The following is a 16,641-nucleotide window of genomic DNA, read 5'->3' as shown; positions in this document are numbered from 1 at the left end:
GCGCCGGCGGAACTGGAAGGGGCGGGGAATGGCTGAAGCCCCTCCTACTGAAGAATCCGACTGGCCATCGGCTCCCGCGGAAATCAAGGCCTTCTCCTTTGGCTCCTCCCCCACTCCCTGCCAAGCCTGCTGCAATAACGTCCGGAGACCGAGGAGTGAGACTGGTCGCTTTACTGGAGTTGCCCCCAGGGGCGGGATGCAGAAATTAGAGGGCGAACACTAGAAGACGCTAGACAAGACCCCCCGCGACGAATGTTGGTTTGCGGGGGAAGTGAGGAGCATCCCAGTCGCAGCACATTGGGGGTCTGAAGAAGCAGGACACGGGGCTGGGGTAGAGCCCCAGCAGTCAGTCAGAGTGAAGCCGAAGGGGCTGGGGACACTCCGCAGGTGATCCCGCGCTCCAAGATAGATATTCAGGAGAGAGTCTCCTTGGATACTACCCTTCACCCCTTGCCAAGAAACACGTTGTTAACCTTTCTGACCTTTATCCATTGTCAAAACTTGGAAGTCTACCTGGGGCATTTTACTCCACTGCTTTCAGACAGGATGAAGACCCTGTGTGGGGACTGCACTGTAGCTCCTGGGTAGGGGAGAGGCACAGTAACTGCTTCCCACATGGAGCAGGGACCATCAGAACTATGATTAGCCTTACTCCTGTAGGAAGCTGGGTCACTCCTGATCCTGCCCAGCCCACCCTGTTCGATGTAAGGATCCTGCATTCTGTTTGTATGAAGTCCTCTGTATAGCAACTGTTCCACGATAGGGACTGAGACAAATGTGGAAGGCCTGGCTTCCTGGTCCTTGCCTTGCATTGAAATCAGGAGTTCATTCAAGATATTTTTATGTTATTTACTAGTTGTATGTCCTAGTGCATGTTTTATAACTCCTCTGACCCTTGAAACCCCATTTTTCAGTGAGGGTAATAATACTTAATAAGGCTGAAAGCCTGAGAAAGCTAACAGAAGTAAGGCATTTGGAACAGATGGAAATGTATCTGTCATTCAGATATTACTTTACTTCCTTCCTCAGCTTCTTTGGATTACCCCACCACCTCACCCTAATTTAACTCTGGAAATACTGGGCATGGGGTATGTCATAAAATGTTGCCAGAAGACTCAAATTCTGTTACCCATTTCTTCACTGGGAAAGGCTTACCATAGCCTGACTCCCCTCTGGATTCAAGTCCCCATTTTTGATGTCCAGGCAGAAATGCGGTTCCTGACACATGGTGGGTGCTGGGAAATGCTGGTCAAATGAATGAATGGGTCTGATGTAGAGCCATAAGTCCTGAGAGAGTTGCTTAGGGTAGTGTCCAGTTGTTTTCATAGAAAACATTATCATCATCAGGGTGAGCAAAGCAGACATCATAGGCAGGGGGTGGAGTAAGAGGCTCCCTTTTGGGGGTTGCCCTCAAGCTCTGCAGATCAGGAGCAGTGGATATGACCCTCGGTCCTCGAAGCCGAAGGCTGATCAGAACTCTTCCAGGGCTTCCTCCTGGGGTCATAGCCCCCTCTGAGCCCACTCTTCTTTCCAGTCTATGTGTCATGGGCCTTTCTGATTGGCTAGGTTGTCCCCCATCAAGTTCTGGGGGGATTACAACACTGCTGTAAGGGGGTGGTTGATCCAGCTGTTGGGGGTGGCTCTCTGATTCCAACACTACCATGGCCTCTTCATATGTTGGCACCTCAAACGCTTCATTGTCCCTGAGGGAGAAGAAATAAGGTCATTAGTGGCTTCCTGAAAGGACCCCTTTTCCCCTTTCCTGTTTGCAATCCAGACCCCTCTACTGGTCCTTAACCCCTGCTCTCATTAGTACTAGTGAAGGAGGAAAGCAGAGTCTCTTAGAGACTAAAGGTGTAGAGGAAGGATGGTTCCAGTGTGTATTCCTGTCATCCACCCACACCTTCACTCACCGTGCATTGCTTGGGGTCTCTGGGCTCTCTGTCTGCATTGATCGGAGCCCCCGTTCCAGAAAACAGGCCAGGAGGGAGGCAAACAAGAAGAAGCCAGCCAAGGTGAGAAAAAAATAAGCAACAGGGGCGATGTCTGGCCGTATGCTCAGTAAAACCAGCCCCAGGAGTAGGGAGGCACAACTCAGGGAGAGAAGTGGTTTCTCCAGTCTCCCCCACAATTGGCTTGGCACCATGGCCCTGCCCAGAATGCCTGCAAAGAGATACACAGCTATGGTGTGTAACTAGAAATTGGGATCATGGCTGTACCAGGTAAACAAATTATATTCCTCGGGTGGGTTCCATGTATGTGCTTCAATCTCAAATAATGACCTGCAGGATCCCCTCCAAGTCCACAGTTCTCTCTAGGTTATCATGTGGCAGGAAACCAGCCCAAGAGTTCTGACTTCCAGCATTCAAGCGAGTTTATTGTGTCTTGGCTCTGCCTGCATTCCTTTCTTCTTACCTGTAGTCTCCCTTCCATCTTCCCTATAAACCATCCAGAATCCAGTGCAGGCTACCCTGCCACGGCCTCAGTGCACACCGGCATCTCTGGAATCCAGGTGATTCTGGAATCCAGGTGATGGGGCAGGCCCGCCTTTCTCCATTATTGCACCTGTTGGACCTCCATCCTTTGTTTCTCCAGCTAGAGGCTTTCAGTCTGATCCAGTTGGAAAGAGAAGGGATATAACACTTACCCTGTCTGTCCCGGTTATCTTCCAATGTCCCCACAGTCAGCCATGCTCTAGTAAAGAGAGAAAGTACACATTGACGCAGCAGAGCCACAGGGACACAATTATGTGAGAAAGAGTCTTACAAAGGCCTGGTAGGAGACAAGGCCCTGATCACTCTTGTCCTCTTTGACCCCATATCTGCCAGACACCACACCATCCCCAACTCACTAAACTGGGGTTTCAAGTTTCCTGCTAGGAGTCAGAACAGGGGCAGCAAGTTTAGCGGACAAGGGAAAACTTTTCTCTCACAGTAATAATCCTGAAGCAGCCCAAATCCCCAAACCAGCCTGCCAATTCCCTGAAGTTTATATAGCAAAATGTTATAGACCCCCTCCTGACACACCAGTCCAATTCCTCAACCCCAGCCCCGCCCCCCAAGCGGCCTCAGGAGTTCCTGCTCACCTGTTTCCATAGACTGCAGGAAGCAGGTCTGTGTGTGGGGTGGGGCGGGGGTGCTGGGGGAAGGAGGCGGAGTCCACTGGCCCCACCCTCTCTTCTGCTCCAATCCCTTTGTCCTGCCCAGTCTTCCTCCTCCCCTCTCCCACCAAGGCTGACCTCCTCCTATGATCCCCACCTGGATTTCCTTTCCACCTATCCATACAAAGCCTTGTTGAGCGGGCTCCCCCCCATCCTAGTGATCTTTGTACTTAGGACCCAAAGTAGAATTAACCTTTCTCTTCCTTTCAATGCACTGGAAATTAATCAGCCTTGGGCAGTTTGCCTTTTATTTAGGTAATTTATTTTCTGCCTGTCTTTCTGACCAGAGTGGTTATTTTGTTTCTTATTTCACCTTTGTGGACCACATGGTGCTTGGCACTTAGTGAGCCATGGTGTGGGCTTGGAGTGGGTGCATAGCTTCTGCTGTTGTTGCTGCACACTGCCTCTTTCCTGCCAACCTGTCAGAGGGATGTGTGTGTGTGTGTGTGTGTGTGTGTGTGTGTGTGTTTCTTGGCCTGTTTAACTCTTGATTCTTCAAAATTCACTTAGGGGTGATACCTGCTTTGGAGCCTGTCTGCACTGAATAGCCACATCATTTTTTTATTCCTTTATCTGGGCCTTTTCCTGGTTAAATACTTTTCTTCCACTGTTCCTTAAGGAGAGTTATTAGTTTCAGTCATCTTTGAAACCCTGAAACTAGTACAGTTCCTGTCACAGGGTAGGTATGAGCTCAGTAGAGTTGATTCCAGTATCAGAAGCCACCTTGCTTGAGGCCTCATGACACTCTGTGGATCCAAAAACCACTCCTTAGCTTTGGGTCAGGCAGTAAGTCTCTGTGAGGGAGGTGCTGGGAAATGGAGAGTGGCTGGAGCCTATGATGTCCTGGAGCCACTCAAGACTGGACTCTTTCCTTCTGCCTGTTAGCTGGGAATAAAGGGGGAAGCTGCAGACAGAGGGGCACAAATATAATCCAGAGCCCCCAGGGACGGTTGTGGGGGTCTAGCCAGGCTGCTGTAGCAGAGGGTATGTGGAGTGTTCACCCCAGGGCTACAAATGTTCCAGCCTACTGTTTTCCAGTCCCAAAGAAAGAGTTTGGAAGACTCAACAGAGAGGTTTTGGACATTTTATAACTTACTCCTTAGCAGCAGCCATGGTGATGCAATGGAGGGATGCCAGGGGAATATGCACTATAGGCTGCAGCCCATTGCACAGGTGGGTTTCCCCAGATGTATTATGAGTACATTCCTTTATTTCACAATCCTCTCTTCAGATGCTCTCCTAAAGATAGAAGATAAGAAAATGGCCAATTTCCCCCTGTCCATTTCCTGAGGTATCACATTCCTTAGAGACTTTATCTTACTGCAAGCTTTCCTGGGCACTGATCAGTGTTTAACCCAACAGTGGTGTTGTGTGTGTGTGTGTGTGTGTGTGTGTGTGTGTGTGTGTGAGAGAGAGAGAGAGAGAGAGAGAGAGAGAGAGAGAGAGAGAGAGAGAGAGAATATGGATATGTGTGCAGTATTAGCTTCATTTCCTTTGTCTCAGATCATTATGGGAAGAGGGAAGAGAGTGATGGTAACCACTTGAGGTGTGTCTATACACAGTAGACATTGGAAGTGGAAGAAGAGAGTGGTTATTTTGTTTCCACCAATATGGCTGGCATCAGGATTTTGACCTTCAGTTAATATATGAATAGAAGGAAATTGACCAGGCATTCATCTTTGGTATGTGTGCTAAGTTAGGGAGCTTTGTTGGAAGGTGTTTGGAGAGGGAAGAAGGTACAGAGTAAAAGACAAAGGTCAAAAGGTGTGGGCCTGAATGTCTGCTGTGTGAGGGAGGGTTCTGCTGTGTGGGAGAGGTGGGGCCATTCATAGCGTAGGGCTCTTCTAAGTCAGAAGAGGGTACTGGACTGCCTGCTGGCTGTTCCCTTTATTAAAGCAACAATTTAAAATAGGTTTTTTAAAAATTGCATTTGTTAAAAAAAAGAAGTTATAAAATATTTAAAAGCCAAAGAAAAGTGATTTGAAATATCCTAATATGACCATTTAAAATTTTTACAATTCCTTCCAGGTTGTCCACATACAAACTAGACTGTTCTTCAGTTGAGATCAGATTAATTTCATCATTTGGTATTTTAAAAAGTTTCAAACATTATATAGAGTATATTTTGCCAGTTACTATAGTTCTTTTTCTTTTCCTTATATATAAATATTTTTTTGGGGGGGTTGAATACTAAGCACACATTCTTTACTGACCTATATACCCCATTCTTACAATAGTAATTTCTAATAACCATACAATATTTTATTGAATGGATATGCCATAATTTGGCTAACATACCCTTATGATGTATTGCTCTATAACACTGAGCTTATTTCATTCAGTTTTCTGGGTTGTTAAAAATGAAGCCACAAGAAAAAGAAAGGTGGGGGAGGGTCCTGTGAAAATCAATGGGGGATCAGTAGAGTAGAGGAAAGAGACCAGCAGGGGAAAGAAAAGGGGAGGAGAAGGGGAAACCCCGGGGGAGTTTGTACATGTATGAATATGTGACCATGAATTCCACCATTATGTACAATTATAATGTGCCAATGAAAATATGGGAAAAAAATGATACCTCAAGAAGCAGAAAGTAGTTTGAGGTTGCTGGGACCACAGTGGGGGAGGGAAGGTTGAGGAGTACTTGCTAAATGTTTTTTTTTTTTTTTGCGGGGGGTGACAAAAATGTTCTAAAGTTAGTGGTGATGCTTGCAGAATTCTATGAATATACTTTTAAAAACCCCAGTGAGTTGTACACTTCAAAAGAGTGAATTATTTCTCAGTAAAGCTGTTTAAAGATAATGTAATGAACATCTTTTTACAGGTAGTTTTTCCTTCTTTTTTGGATTGAATGATGAACTCTAAGAGGAGAACGAATTATAAGTTATGTCATCAAGAGGCAAGCAATATGAATGATTTTACTGCTCTGAATACATGTGGCCAAACAGTTTCCCAAAGATTTTCCTTTTTTCTTTTCACTAACTTAGTATCTTAGAAAAATGCAAATACATGATTTGATTAAACTATCATTCCACTTTCTACTTGGCTGCCTTTGACAAACCTGTGAGAGGCTAAATCACTCCTCTCTGCCCACTCACGATTTCCACCTCATCTTGGGGACAACAGTGGAGACCTGGGAAGGGGGAACAAAGGAGGAGACAGATGATTGTGATTGTGGTAAGATCTGGGTGTCCCAATGGGTGCTTGTCTCTGCTGTGCATTTCTGTGATCTTGTGTTTCTGAGTCTGGGTCTGGGTCTGCTTCATAGTTGTGGTCAACATGCATGGGATGTTTGATGTGTACTGCTCCCTGTGCTTGGAAACACAAATTAAGTAATTTGAAGTACATTAGGTAGTTTCTGTGATTATGTCCATTTTATGGATAAGGTCAGAAACTCGAGGGACCTGAGTCTAATCAGACTGACCTAATCAGAGTTGGGATCAAGGTTTGAATCCACATCCAAGCTTAGAACCCTGACTCTTAACCACTGTATCATCCCCCTCCAAACACTTTTAGTGGCTGCCCACATAATGATAATTTAACAAAATACCTACAGCAGTCTGGTCTCCCTGAGGAGTGGTTCGTGGTTCGTTGCTGTTTTCTCCAATGTTTGACATATTAACAGAAGGCAAGGTCAGCACAGAAGACCACCAGACAATAAGGGAAGGTTAGGGACACATAAGGCAGGAGGGGAAGTTAAGACTGCAGCTGTGCACCAGGATGCTAACTTTCCATCATCTACTTCAGACCGAACAACCCGAGATCCTAATGCTGAGGCCACTGGCTTCTTCTGAAAGGATATTGGTGGTCATAGCTATTTATCTGTGTAGAAACAATTGATTGGGCCCACATACGAAGTATCATTTGATCCTTAGTAATAAACATGAAGGGTAAGTCTGATCATCATTTTCATTTTACAGAGGAGGAAACCAGTTCAGAGAAAAATGCATGATTTATTTAGTTAGAAACAAATTCAGAGCTGTGACCTTTTAATTCAGACAGATTTTCTGCTCCACAATTATCTTATTTCTTCCAAAGAACCATAAATCCTCCAATAATGGAAGAAAACTGCATGCCAGCACCCTCACTACTAGTTTCAGTATCATACAATGCTCCCTAAGAGAAAATGTGAACAATGGTGTTTGGGCAGTTGCCTCAGCTCAGGTGTACAGCAGGACGTCACCAAAAGCTCTTCTGAAACTTGAGAAAGTGAGTGTGGTTGTTGCTGAGCAGCCGCAACAACAAAAGCACCATTTGTTAGAAATGCCTTCAGATGGTAGCAAAAGTCCCACATGTGTGCTCCCTAAAAATACCAGCAAACAGAAGGCATTGGGGTTAAGCACGTGTGTTTTGGAGATGGCCAAACTTGGTTTTAAACAGCTCATTTCTGCAAGTTGTGGGCCCTTGCTTAAGTTACATAACCTTTTGAGCTTCAGTTTCTAATCCTTAAATTGGGGAAATTAAGCCCAAGCTTACTGCCCCCTTTCTATTTGTATTCCTCACCTTGGTGAACTGCAGGTTTTTGGTTTGAATGTAAGGGGCACATCTGTATGAGACCAGGGTGGGGGCACCAACCTGTGACTGGGCACCTGATGTCACATGGAACATTTGTTTGTTAACATTGCACATGACCTGGTGCTAACCTCCAAGAGTCCCTACCCAGGAAAGGTAACATTTGATCTTGATCTTTGGGGTTTTTGTGATGTGGGTAGGGAGATAAAACAGCATATGAAAGAAATAATGATTGAGGACAGTATTGGAGAATGTATCTTGTGGATATTAATAAATCTTGAAGAACATAAAAGTTAGAGATTACTAAAACATAATTATTTTATTTAGTTAAAAATAATTTAAGTTGGGGCTGGGGATATGGCTCAAGCGGTAGCGCGCTCGCCTGGCATGCGTGCGGCCCGGGTTCGATCCTCAGCACCACATACAAACAAAGATGTTGTGTCCGCCGAGAACTAAAAAATAAATATTAAAAATTCTCTCTCTCTCTCTCTCTCTCTCTCTCTCTCTCTCCTCTCTCACTCTCTCTTTAAAAAAAAATAATTTAAGTTGTAGTATAAAATTTAATAGTTAACAAGATTATAGTTGAAAGCAAGTCTCCTTATAGTGCTAAACTGGTCTCTTGGATCCCTTCCCCAGAGATAGTTTCCTGGTGTTTTCTAGGTAACTGTGTTCACACTACCCTGACAGAGACCATGAGTATGCAAAAGCAATATGTAGCCAGGAGTGGCGGCACACATCTGTAATCCCAGCAGCTGGGTGGGGAGAATGGAGAGGTTTTGAACTAGCCTTAGCAACTTAATAAGGCCCTCAGCAACTTCTCAAGACCCTGTCTCAAAATAATAATAATACAAAAAAAGGCTGGGGATGTGGGCTCAGTGGTTGAGTGCCCCTGGGTACCAGGAAACACACACATACACACACACACACACAGAGAAAAGAATTTTGTAGTGTATCCACGACCTAATCTTGCAATTAACATTATATATACTTGCTTTATTATGTGTTTCTCCTATCTATGCCTTTGTTCATTCATCAATGTATCTTTGTTTTGATGGGGGGAGTACTGGAGATTGAACTCTGAGGCACTCAATCACTGAGCCACATACCCAGCCCTATTTTGTATTTTATTTAGGGACAGGGTCTCACTGAGTTGCTTAACACCTCACTTTTGCTGAGGCTGGCTTTGAAGTCTCAATCCTCCTGTTTCAGCCTCCTGTGCCTCTGGGATTACAGGTGTGTGCCACCACACCCGGCTCATCAATATATCTTAATCCTTAGTAAATTTCAAAGAAGTCTGCAGACATAAGCACACTTCTGCCTAAATACTTCAGCATGCACAAAAATGGAGTTCAATATTTGCTTTGAAGTAACATCAGTATAGAACAAAGCATACAGATTTTAAGTAGCTCATGCTCCAAATTTTGACAAAGGCATACACTTGTGTGACCTCAACTCCATTTAAAATGTGAAACATTATTATTGCCCAGAAAGTTTCTTCATATCCCTTCCCAGTCAATTCCATATGTGAATATTATTTTTTCCAACTTTTGAAATACATTTTTATATTATAAAATATGTATTTAATTTTATTGTATTGTGTGTGTGTGTGTGTGTGTGTGTGTGTGTGTGTGTGGTGCTGGGGGTCGAACCCAGGGCCTTGTGCTTGAGAGATTTTATTGTATTTTAGGAAACATCTATTAATGTGTTTAATGACTTTCCAGCTGATAACCATTTAGATTGTTTTCAGGATTTTGCAATTAATATTTTTCTCCATTTGTCTTTATTTACATGTATATATAAGAAACATTTCTCAAAGTGAGGCTTTTGATAGGTATGACCAAATTACCCTTCAAAGTAGGTGTAGCTGGCCACACTTCTGCTGCTGGGGCCCTGCTTCCTCGTGCTCTGAGGGAAGGAGTTGACAAATTTGTATCCTGCACTGGCAATGTGGACAATCTAAGGGGTGCATTCAAGAGGCAGCTCAGAGAGGAATCTCACTCACTGGGAGCTACAGACCAGAGAGGACAGATGCCTGTACAACTAACTGTAAGACAAAGTTCCAAGTGACCAGGGCTGGGAGTGAGGCTGGGGGGTGGGGGGGATTGGGAATGTGCCAGGGAGGAAGCAGAGTTTGTCCACACTCCTTTTATGCATGGCTCGGTAATAGGCATGGGGCAGGGAATAAATACTTGTCATATATTTTATTGGTAATTAGTGAATACTTACTGATTTAATGAGTCATGATCTTCTGATCCCTTGGTTTCCCCTCAATTGACACACACCCTATTCAAATCTTTTCCAGTCTGGCACAAGCTAAAGCCAGCCACACCCTTGAACATGGGCTTGGCTATAAAAAGGAGTTAGGATTATTTCTTTAGAGGTGGTAACCTAGGAAAATATCAAATAATGATTAAAAACAGACTTACATATTAGTGATTTATTTAAACTGAGATTCAATTTTTTTTTAAATATAGATTTTGAACTGTGGACTGAGTCTGGAGTACTCTACCACTGAGCTATATCCCTGGTCCTTTTTATTTTTTATTTTGAGACAATGTCTCCCTAAGTTGCTGAGACTGGCCTTGAAATTGCAATCATCCTACCTCAGCCTCCTGAATTGCTGGGATTGCAAGCATGTGCTACCGCGCCTAGCTGAAATAAATACAAATTTCTTATTTATAGTACATATTTTATTCATTTATTTAAAACATATAGTACATGTTTTAGTCAGCTTTTTTGTTGCTGCAACTGAAAGACCCAACCAGAACAACTGTAGAGGACAAAAAGTTTATTTGGGGGCTCACAGTTTCAGAGGTCTTAGTCCATAGAAGTCCTGTGCTATTCCTCCAGGCTTGAGGTGAGGAAGAACACCATGGTGGAAGAGTGTGGGAGGAAGCAGCTCACATGGTGATCAGGAAGTAGAGAGAGACTACACTTTCCACATACAAAATATATACCCCAAAGCCACGTCCCAATCCCTACCTCCTCCAGCGACAACCACCATTTCAGTTGCCACTGTTAGTCTCTATCAGAGGATTAATTCACTGATTAGGTTAAGGCTCACGTAACCCAATTACTTCTTCTTTGAACCTCCTTGCATTGGCTCACTTGGGAGCTTTTGAGGGACACCTCACATCCAAACCATAACAGTAAAAAAACATCATTGTTCAAATGGTAGCACATGAAGCTAGCTGCCCATTCAACTGCAGTTCTCTAGTCTTGTATCATGTAAATGCTTTCCATGCCTTTATAATAAATTAATAATATTTAAACAATTAAATGATATTTAAAAAATTCAAAAGGTGTGTTGATCCAAGCCAAGGTTTTACTTTTCCCCAAGATTAAAGAGACTCTCTTAGCTGGGGTTAAGGGGATGGGACAATTAAGCAATGGTCCAGTTGGCCTCCCAGCCTCTGCTGGCCTCTGGCCACCTTTTGGTGCTTCTACTTTTGCTTGTGCATAGGAATAGCAGTTGAATGAAACTCCTTCGAGAAGGAAAATGATGGGTAATGGGTCCCCAACGCTTACTTCCACCCAGACTCCCACTACCACTCATCTGCCCTGCTTTCCCAGCAGCAGCATTTTCGGCACTCTCCATTTGACTTTTCAACTTTGTAACTTCATCCTCCTCTCCTGCGACCTTGCAGTCTCCTCCTCCTTGCTACCTCCATCTCTGTTTTGCTTCTCTCCCTGACTCTCTTCCCTCTTTCTTTGCTCCATTTATTCAGGAAGCATTTTCTCAGCATGTATGATGTGCTTACAGGATCAGCTACAGCCACAGAATGTGTGAGATTTAGTGCAAATGAAAAATTCAGGACTGCATGTTAAAAATTATGAAGAATTTCAAGACAGTGACTGCAAGGGTAAAGCCATTTGCAAGGCCATGTGAATGTGTAGGCTGCAAGCCCGTGAAGCTGGTCTGTGCGCATAGTACTGAAGCTGGTCTGTGCGCATAGTACTGTGAGGATAAGGCAAAACATGGAGCATCACAAAATTATAATCTCATTACATCCTTTTTTTTTCCTGACAGTACTTATGTAACATTTTAATACCTTTAATTATGTTGCAAATAGTTGTGTGTATTTATAAGGCACAATGTGATATTTTAATATAGTACATTATTCCATATTTTGGCAAACTGGTTAGTTACAAAGTTTATGTGGCTTCGTCCTCTGTCCCTGACAGAGACAAATAGGCGACTGACTAAGGACAGGAGGGGATTGTTTCCCCAGGTCTGCCCCACAACTGTCCAACAGGAGGCTAAAGAGCAGGGTGGGTTGTCCTGAAAGAGCTCTTTTTGCTCCACTCCTACAGTAGACAGGATGTGATTGTAGGACTGAGGGTATGGCAACATCACCAGCAGACTCAGACATAGAAAGGTTTTGCCTGATGGTATTAGATTTATTTTGTGGGACAGCAGAATTTGGGGCTTTCATAAGGCACTTATAAGGCACAGAATTAAAGGTAACCACAGCTAAGGAGAGGCCCACTCCCCAATATCCCTGGGGACAGGTGTAAGAGAGCACCTTTGGGGCCACAGAGGACACCCTGCCAGAGAGAGAAATCCAAGTCCAGTGCTACAATGAGGAAGGTTAGACAGATGGCCTGCTTGTTGATACCAAGAGCCTGTGGGACAATCTTAAAGTCTGGCATTCAGGGTTGGAGGCACAGGGCCCATCCACTTCTCTCCTGCATGAAGAAAATCACAGATGTCTACACGCTATTTTCAAGTGAGTTGGCAGAAGAGGTTGGCCCACGGGGGTTTTCCAGGAAGCCAAAAGGCTTCCTTCTCTTCCATGGGGGGTGGTGGTGGCACCTCCCACCCCATTTGACCTTGAGCAGCACTGACTATCCAAGGCTTCCTGTTGGATGTGCCAAGAATATTTTGCTCTGAACCCTTCCGTCTAGTCAACTGATATAACCGAAGTGGGGCTGGGATCAAAGGCTGCAGGAACTTGAACTTACCCAGCAGGTATGCCAGCAACTCCATTCGGTCAGAGCCAAATAGCATGTGAGTTTGGCCATCCACATGGGCCACGGTGACAGGCAGTCCAAAGGCCTGAGGAAGCAGTTAATAGTGCAGGGGGCAAGGTGGACCAGGTGTTTATTAGGCTGGGGTGGAAGGCTATAGTAACTCTTACTGGGGACCATAGAAGCAAAGGCACCAAACAAATGTTTGAAAAGAGGCTCCATGATTCAAGGCACCTTCTCTGCTTCTATAGCACAGAGGCTCTGAATTTCTCTCAACATGTTCCTTCCCCACCTATCTTGGGCTCAGGCAGAGGAAGAGAGGAAAGGGTTGCCTGGGAGAGCTAAGAAGGACTCATGAGGGCAGGGGGCTTTTGGGTAGGAGCCCCATGCTCAGAGACTCTCAGGCTGTACCTTCAGGATGGGGCTTGGGAACACACAGTCACTCACCCCATATTTACACGCCACCTCTGTGACCTCCTCGAGCTTCTTCTTCACCTTGGCTGTGGAGATCATCTCCAGAAGGCCTCGGGCTTGCTCTGCAGATAGACCTGCCTTCTCTGCAGCCTGAGGGGACATGAGGGAATATAACTGTTGGCACTATGAAGGTGAAGCTCCATAGAAAATTCTGGTTGTTCTTTTTCTTCCTCCAAGCTTTCCTGGCAATATCTTGACCCACCCATCAGTGGTGGTCAATTCTTGTCAAGAGAAACTCTTCTTTCTCTAAAATCTTCACAAAAATGAAAAGAGCAGAGGGCAGAGAGTCATAGTCACAGAAACTAAATGCAGAGAGCATCTTAGAAATCAACTAATCCTACCTCTTCCCTTCAGGAATGAATTACAAATTACTAGTTCAGAGGCAGAGGCTGTTGGCAGCAACACTAGATTCCAAGTCCCTAGAATTTAAGTCCTGTCACCAGGGCCCATGTGGTTCTTTTCTTTTTCTTGGATTTCCTGAATATCTCATGCTGCTTTTTTGTTTGTTTTGCAGTGCAAGGGATGGAAGCCTGGGCCTGAAGCATGCTAGACAACTGCTCTACCACCAAGTTATACACTCAGCTCTCATGCTGTTTTGAATCAGTGGCTGGATTCTAATTCCCATGGAACTATTCAGAACTCTGGAATAAGGTCATGGCTACAGCTACGTACTTGGCTTCAAGAGAATGATAGACTTCAGTTTAAGGGTGATTGTTAAGGTTTGGGATCAGTGATTCTTACCTCTTGAGCTGCACATTAAAATCTCCTGGGAGTTTTAAAAAAATTCTAATGTATAATCCATCCCCCAGTCTCTATTGGAATTTCTGGGAATAGGGTGGTACTCAGTTGTTCTATGTATTGTTAATGTACTGCTAAGGTTGAGAAGCACTGCAACCTGACTTCACGAAGTCCATGCTAAAGACTCATCATCTTTGACAGGTTAATAAGAGAATGTGTCCTGGACTAAACAAATGTTCAACAATAGGGGAATGGATAAGTGAACAGAAAGGTCACTGGGTGGAATGCTAGAGACAAATAACAACACCTTCAAAAAGTTAAGGTTGGAGCAGAAAATGATAAGTAAAAAAAGCAGGTTAAAAATATGCATATACTTTTCAGGAACAAAGAAAGACATCAGCAGATGTATTGACTGATCTTTGTTACATTTAACTGGTATGATTCACCACTATTTGTTAGGTATGAATATGCATCATCTATCTTCTGTAAGCTGGAGGAAAAATACTGTTCTGAATTTCCTGACTTAATCCTAAAGAACATTTTACTTTAAAGCCCCTGTGTCTGTCTGGCATCAATGCTTCGAGCTCTTCACTCAGTGTCTATATAATTCTGGCACTTGTCAGTTATTCCTTTTTGTCTTTTTAAAGCCTCTTTTTAAAGTCTCCTGCTTTCTACTCTGCATGTATTGGGGTCCTTGGAGATTTGTGAATACTCCATCTTTTCCCATCTGGAATTCTAACACTGATCATCTCTTTCCCACTGACTTCTTTCATCAAATACATTATATCCACGGTTTCCCATTTTGCATTTCCTCTTGAAACCATGAGAATTTTTTCTGTTTTAGTGCAGATTGAACCCAGGGCCTCAAGCAGGCTAAGCACACATTCTACTACTGAGCTATACCCAGCTTCTGAGACATTCTTTTAAGAATCCTCCTCATTCCAGCTTTCTGGTAATTTGTTCCCTTAAACACAGACACTCTTTGTCTTCAAACCACTAGCGCCTTTCCCATGCAGTATGAAAAACACTGTGTTCTTCGCTCTCAAGAGCCAGCTGTTCTCAGGTTCTCTACGATTGTACTAGGGATAGAGTCAGGGTACTCACAGCCAGGATGCTCTGGGGCTCTGAGATGTCTTGGTCCTAGGAAGAAGGGAATACTCAGCAGGAAGCAGTGTGGCAGGAGAGAAGTGTGACAATAGGGAAGGGCAGGATTGGAATTCAGGAAATGGGCCTCAAAAGGGTCAGATCCTCCAGAGTTCCTCCACCCCCGCCCAGTTCCCAGATTCCTGCCCTCACCCGTGACCAGACTCGCATCCATAGCTCCCTAGACACCTTCTCCAGCATCTCTGGGTTCTCCATTTTCACAGCAGTAAGGAATCGCATGGCAGATACACTTCCTGTGGGCCGAGGCATTCAGAGATAGGGCTCCTCTCCTTTGTATCAGGATGGAGGACCCGCTATTCTGATGTCCCCAAGGCTCTATCACCTGCAGCCTTTCACCAAGTTTCCCATGACCAACTCGCCCTGCTCAGTCTAAGTCCCCATGACCTTTAGCTCACCCTGCTCTGATCCTGAAGTTTCCCAAGAATGCTTCACTTAAGTTAGTCTCCAGAGTCCCTCCTTCCTGGCCCTCTGATCTCCAGCTGCTCTGCTCTCCACTTGATTCCCCACATGCAGCCCACTCTCCTTACCTTTTTCAATAACCACAGATAAGAAATCCTTGGGGGTTCTGAGGGGAACCTGGAAATGCTGTTTCAGGAGATTGAGTTCACTTTTCAAGTACTGTCCTTTGCGAGGAAGCACAGCTGGGGGCTTGTTTCCTGGCAGTGGAGAATTGTACATGCTGAGAGAAGACCTAAGAGTCCCAGGCTTGGAGGATCCCTCCCTGGGTGAAGGGCAGAGGGTAAATTACTAGTTGCAGGTGCCAATATAAAGACTTGGTTGAGGACAGCTCCTCCAGACCACTGAGATCAGCCCTCCTGCAACACCCCCGCCCAGCCTACCCCAAATGCTTCTCCTTTCCTACCGCTGTCTTTCATGATTCCTGCAATGAGAGTGGGCTGCAACTGTAGCTTGATGTTCCAGATCTTCTGATACCTGCACAGGACCTACTGGTGCAGAGGAGGAGAGCCAGTGTGGACCACAGAAAAAGTGACATGCTGAAGGAAAGGGAAAGGGCTGGCTCAGTGCAACCAACTAAGGGCAGAGCAATGGTGTTAAGGGCACTGAATTGTTTGGTGATAAGATCAAAACACTCTCCAGTCCTAGAAATCGATTCCATGATCTTTGTTCCTGTGGATGGTTTCCATCCTGTTCTGCACCCCGCCAAGTTGACATCAGAGGCCTTGGCCTTCTTGATTATTTGGAGTTTGCCCCCATTCTTTCTCACTATTGTGGAAAGCAACTGTACCATCTTAGGAAATAAAGACTCCACTTGGAAATTAGGATTGCGACTCTATGTAAAAGCACACAGTGAACTTCAATCAGGTACGCTCTCTGTCCTAACCCCAAGGGCAGTTCCAGGAATTTTTGGAGGCCTCTGCTCCACTGCTCTGCGCTCGCGCTACCCCCTGCCCTCGCCCTTCAGGCTCTCCCACTGTCACCTCGAAGCACAGCCAGGAGTACGGGGACAGGACGTCGTAGAAGAGCTCCAGGGTGCGCGGCAAGGGCCCCATGCTGCAGCGAAGGAGACCAAAAGCGAGGCGGACTGCTGCTAGCAAAGTAAAAGCTGCGAGAGAGCACTTTTGCTCCTTGGCCCCAGGCTCCGCCCGCTTTGCTTTTTTTGGGCCCAC

General features: G+C 45.0%; 2 protein-coding genes and 1 long non-coding RNA gene across 4 annotated transcripts; 1 reads left to right on the top strand and 2 right to left on the bottom strand.

The window, feature by feature from the left end:
• Positions 1-53: 53 nt before the first annotated feature.
• TMEM139 (transmembrane protein 139) lies at positions 54-9,650 on the bottom strand. Its single transcript, XM_081284037.1, has 6 exons — positions 9,513-9,650; positions 6,216-6,287; positions 4,257-4,399; positions 2,648-2,694; positions 1,914-2,163; positions 54-1,703 (listed from the first exon to the last, which is right to left on the bottom strand). Exons 3-6 carry the CDS (start codon positions 4,271-4,273, stop codon positions 1,301-1,303), a joined length of 717 nt encoding a protein of 238 aa, XP_081140163.1. The 5' UTR covers positions 4,274-4,399; positions 6,216-6,287; positions 9,513-9,650; the 3' UTR covers positions 54-1,300.
• LOC308643798 lies at positions 9,639-14,424 on the top strand. The gene is made up of 2 exons (XR_014020829.1): positions 9,639-9,712; positions 13,626-14,424. It is a non-coding gene; the product is annotated as an uncharacterized lncRNA (long non-coding RNA).
• On the bottom strand, positions 12,047-16,641 carry GSTK1 (glutathione S-transferase kappa 1). Of its 2 annotated transcripts, XM_081284038.1 has the most exons (8): positions 16,453-16,639; positions 15,876-15,957; positions 15,541-15,669; positions 15,146-15,246; positions 14,954-14,989; positions 13,085-13,201; positions 12,632-12,725; positions 12,047-12,355 (listed from the first exon to the last, which is right to left on the bottom strand). In XM_081284038.1, exons 1-8 carry the CDS (start codon positions 16,522-16,524, stop codon positions 12,306-12,308), a joined length of 681 nt encoding a protein of 226 aa, XP_081140164.1. In that variant the 5' UTR covers positions 16,525-16,639; the 3' UTR covers positions 12,047-12,305. The 2 variants fall into 2 exon arrangements, with proteins under 2 accessions (XP_081140164.1, XP_081140165.1); XM_081284039.1 differs by lacking the exon at positions 12,632-12,725 and having other exon boundaries at positions 16,453-16,641.

The sequence above is a fragment of the Spermophilus citellus genome (genome assembly GCF_964194105.1).
Source record: "Spermophilus citellus genome assembly, chromosome: 3".
NCBI lineage: Eukaryota > Metazoa > Chordata > Mammalia > Rodentia > Sciuridae > Spermophilus > Spermophilus citellus.
This window is presented reverse-complemented; position numbering and strand designations above follow the sequence as displayed.

Coding starts and splice junctions, on each gene's coding strand:
- TMEM139 (XM_081284037.1), bottom strand. Junction 2,164..2,647: donor AGATAACCGGGACAGACAGG/GTAAGTGTTATA, acceptor ATCTCTTTGCAG/GCATTCTGGGCAGGGCCATG. Junction 1,704..1,913: donor GAGACCCCAAGCAATGCACG/GTGAGTGAAGGT, acceptor CTTCTCCCTCAG/GGACAATGAAGCGTTTGAGG.
- GSTK1 (XM_081284038.1), bottom strand. CDS start 16,524: ATGGGGCCCTTGCCGCGCACCCTGGAGCTCTTCTACGACGTCCTGTCC. Junction 15,670..15,875: donor AGGAATCATGAAAGACAGCG/GTAGGAAAGGAG, acceptor CTCCACTGCCAG/GAAACAAGCCCCCAGCTGTG. Junction 14,990..15,145: donor GGATGCGAGTCTGGTCACGG/GTGAGGGCAGGA, acceptor CCTTCTTCCTAG/GACCAAGACATCTCAGAGCC.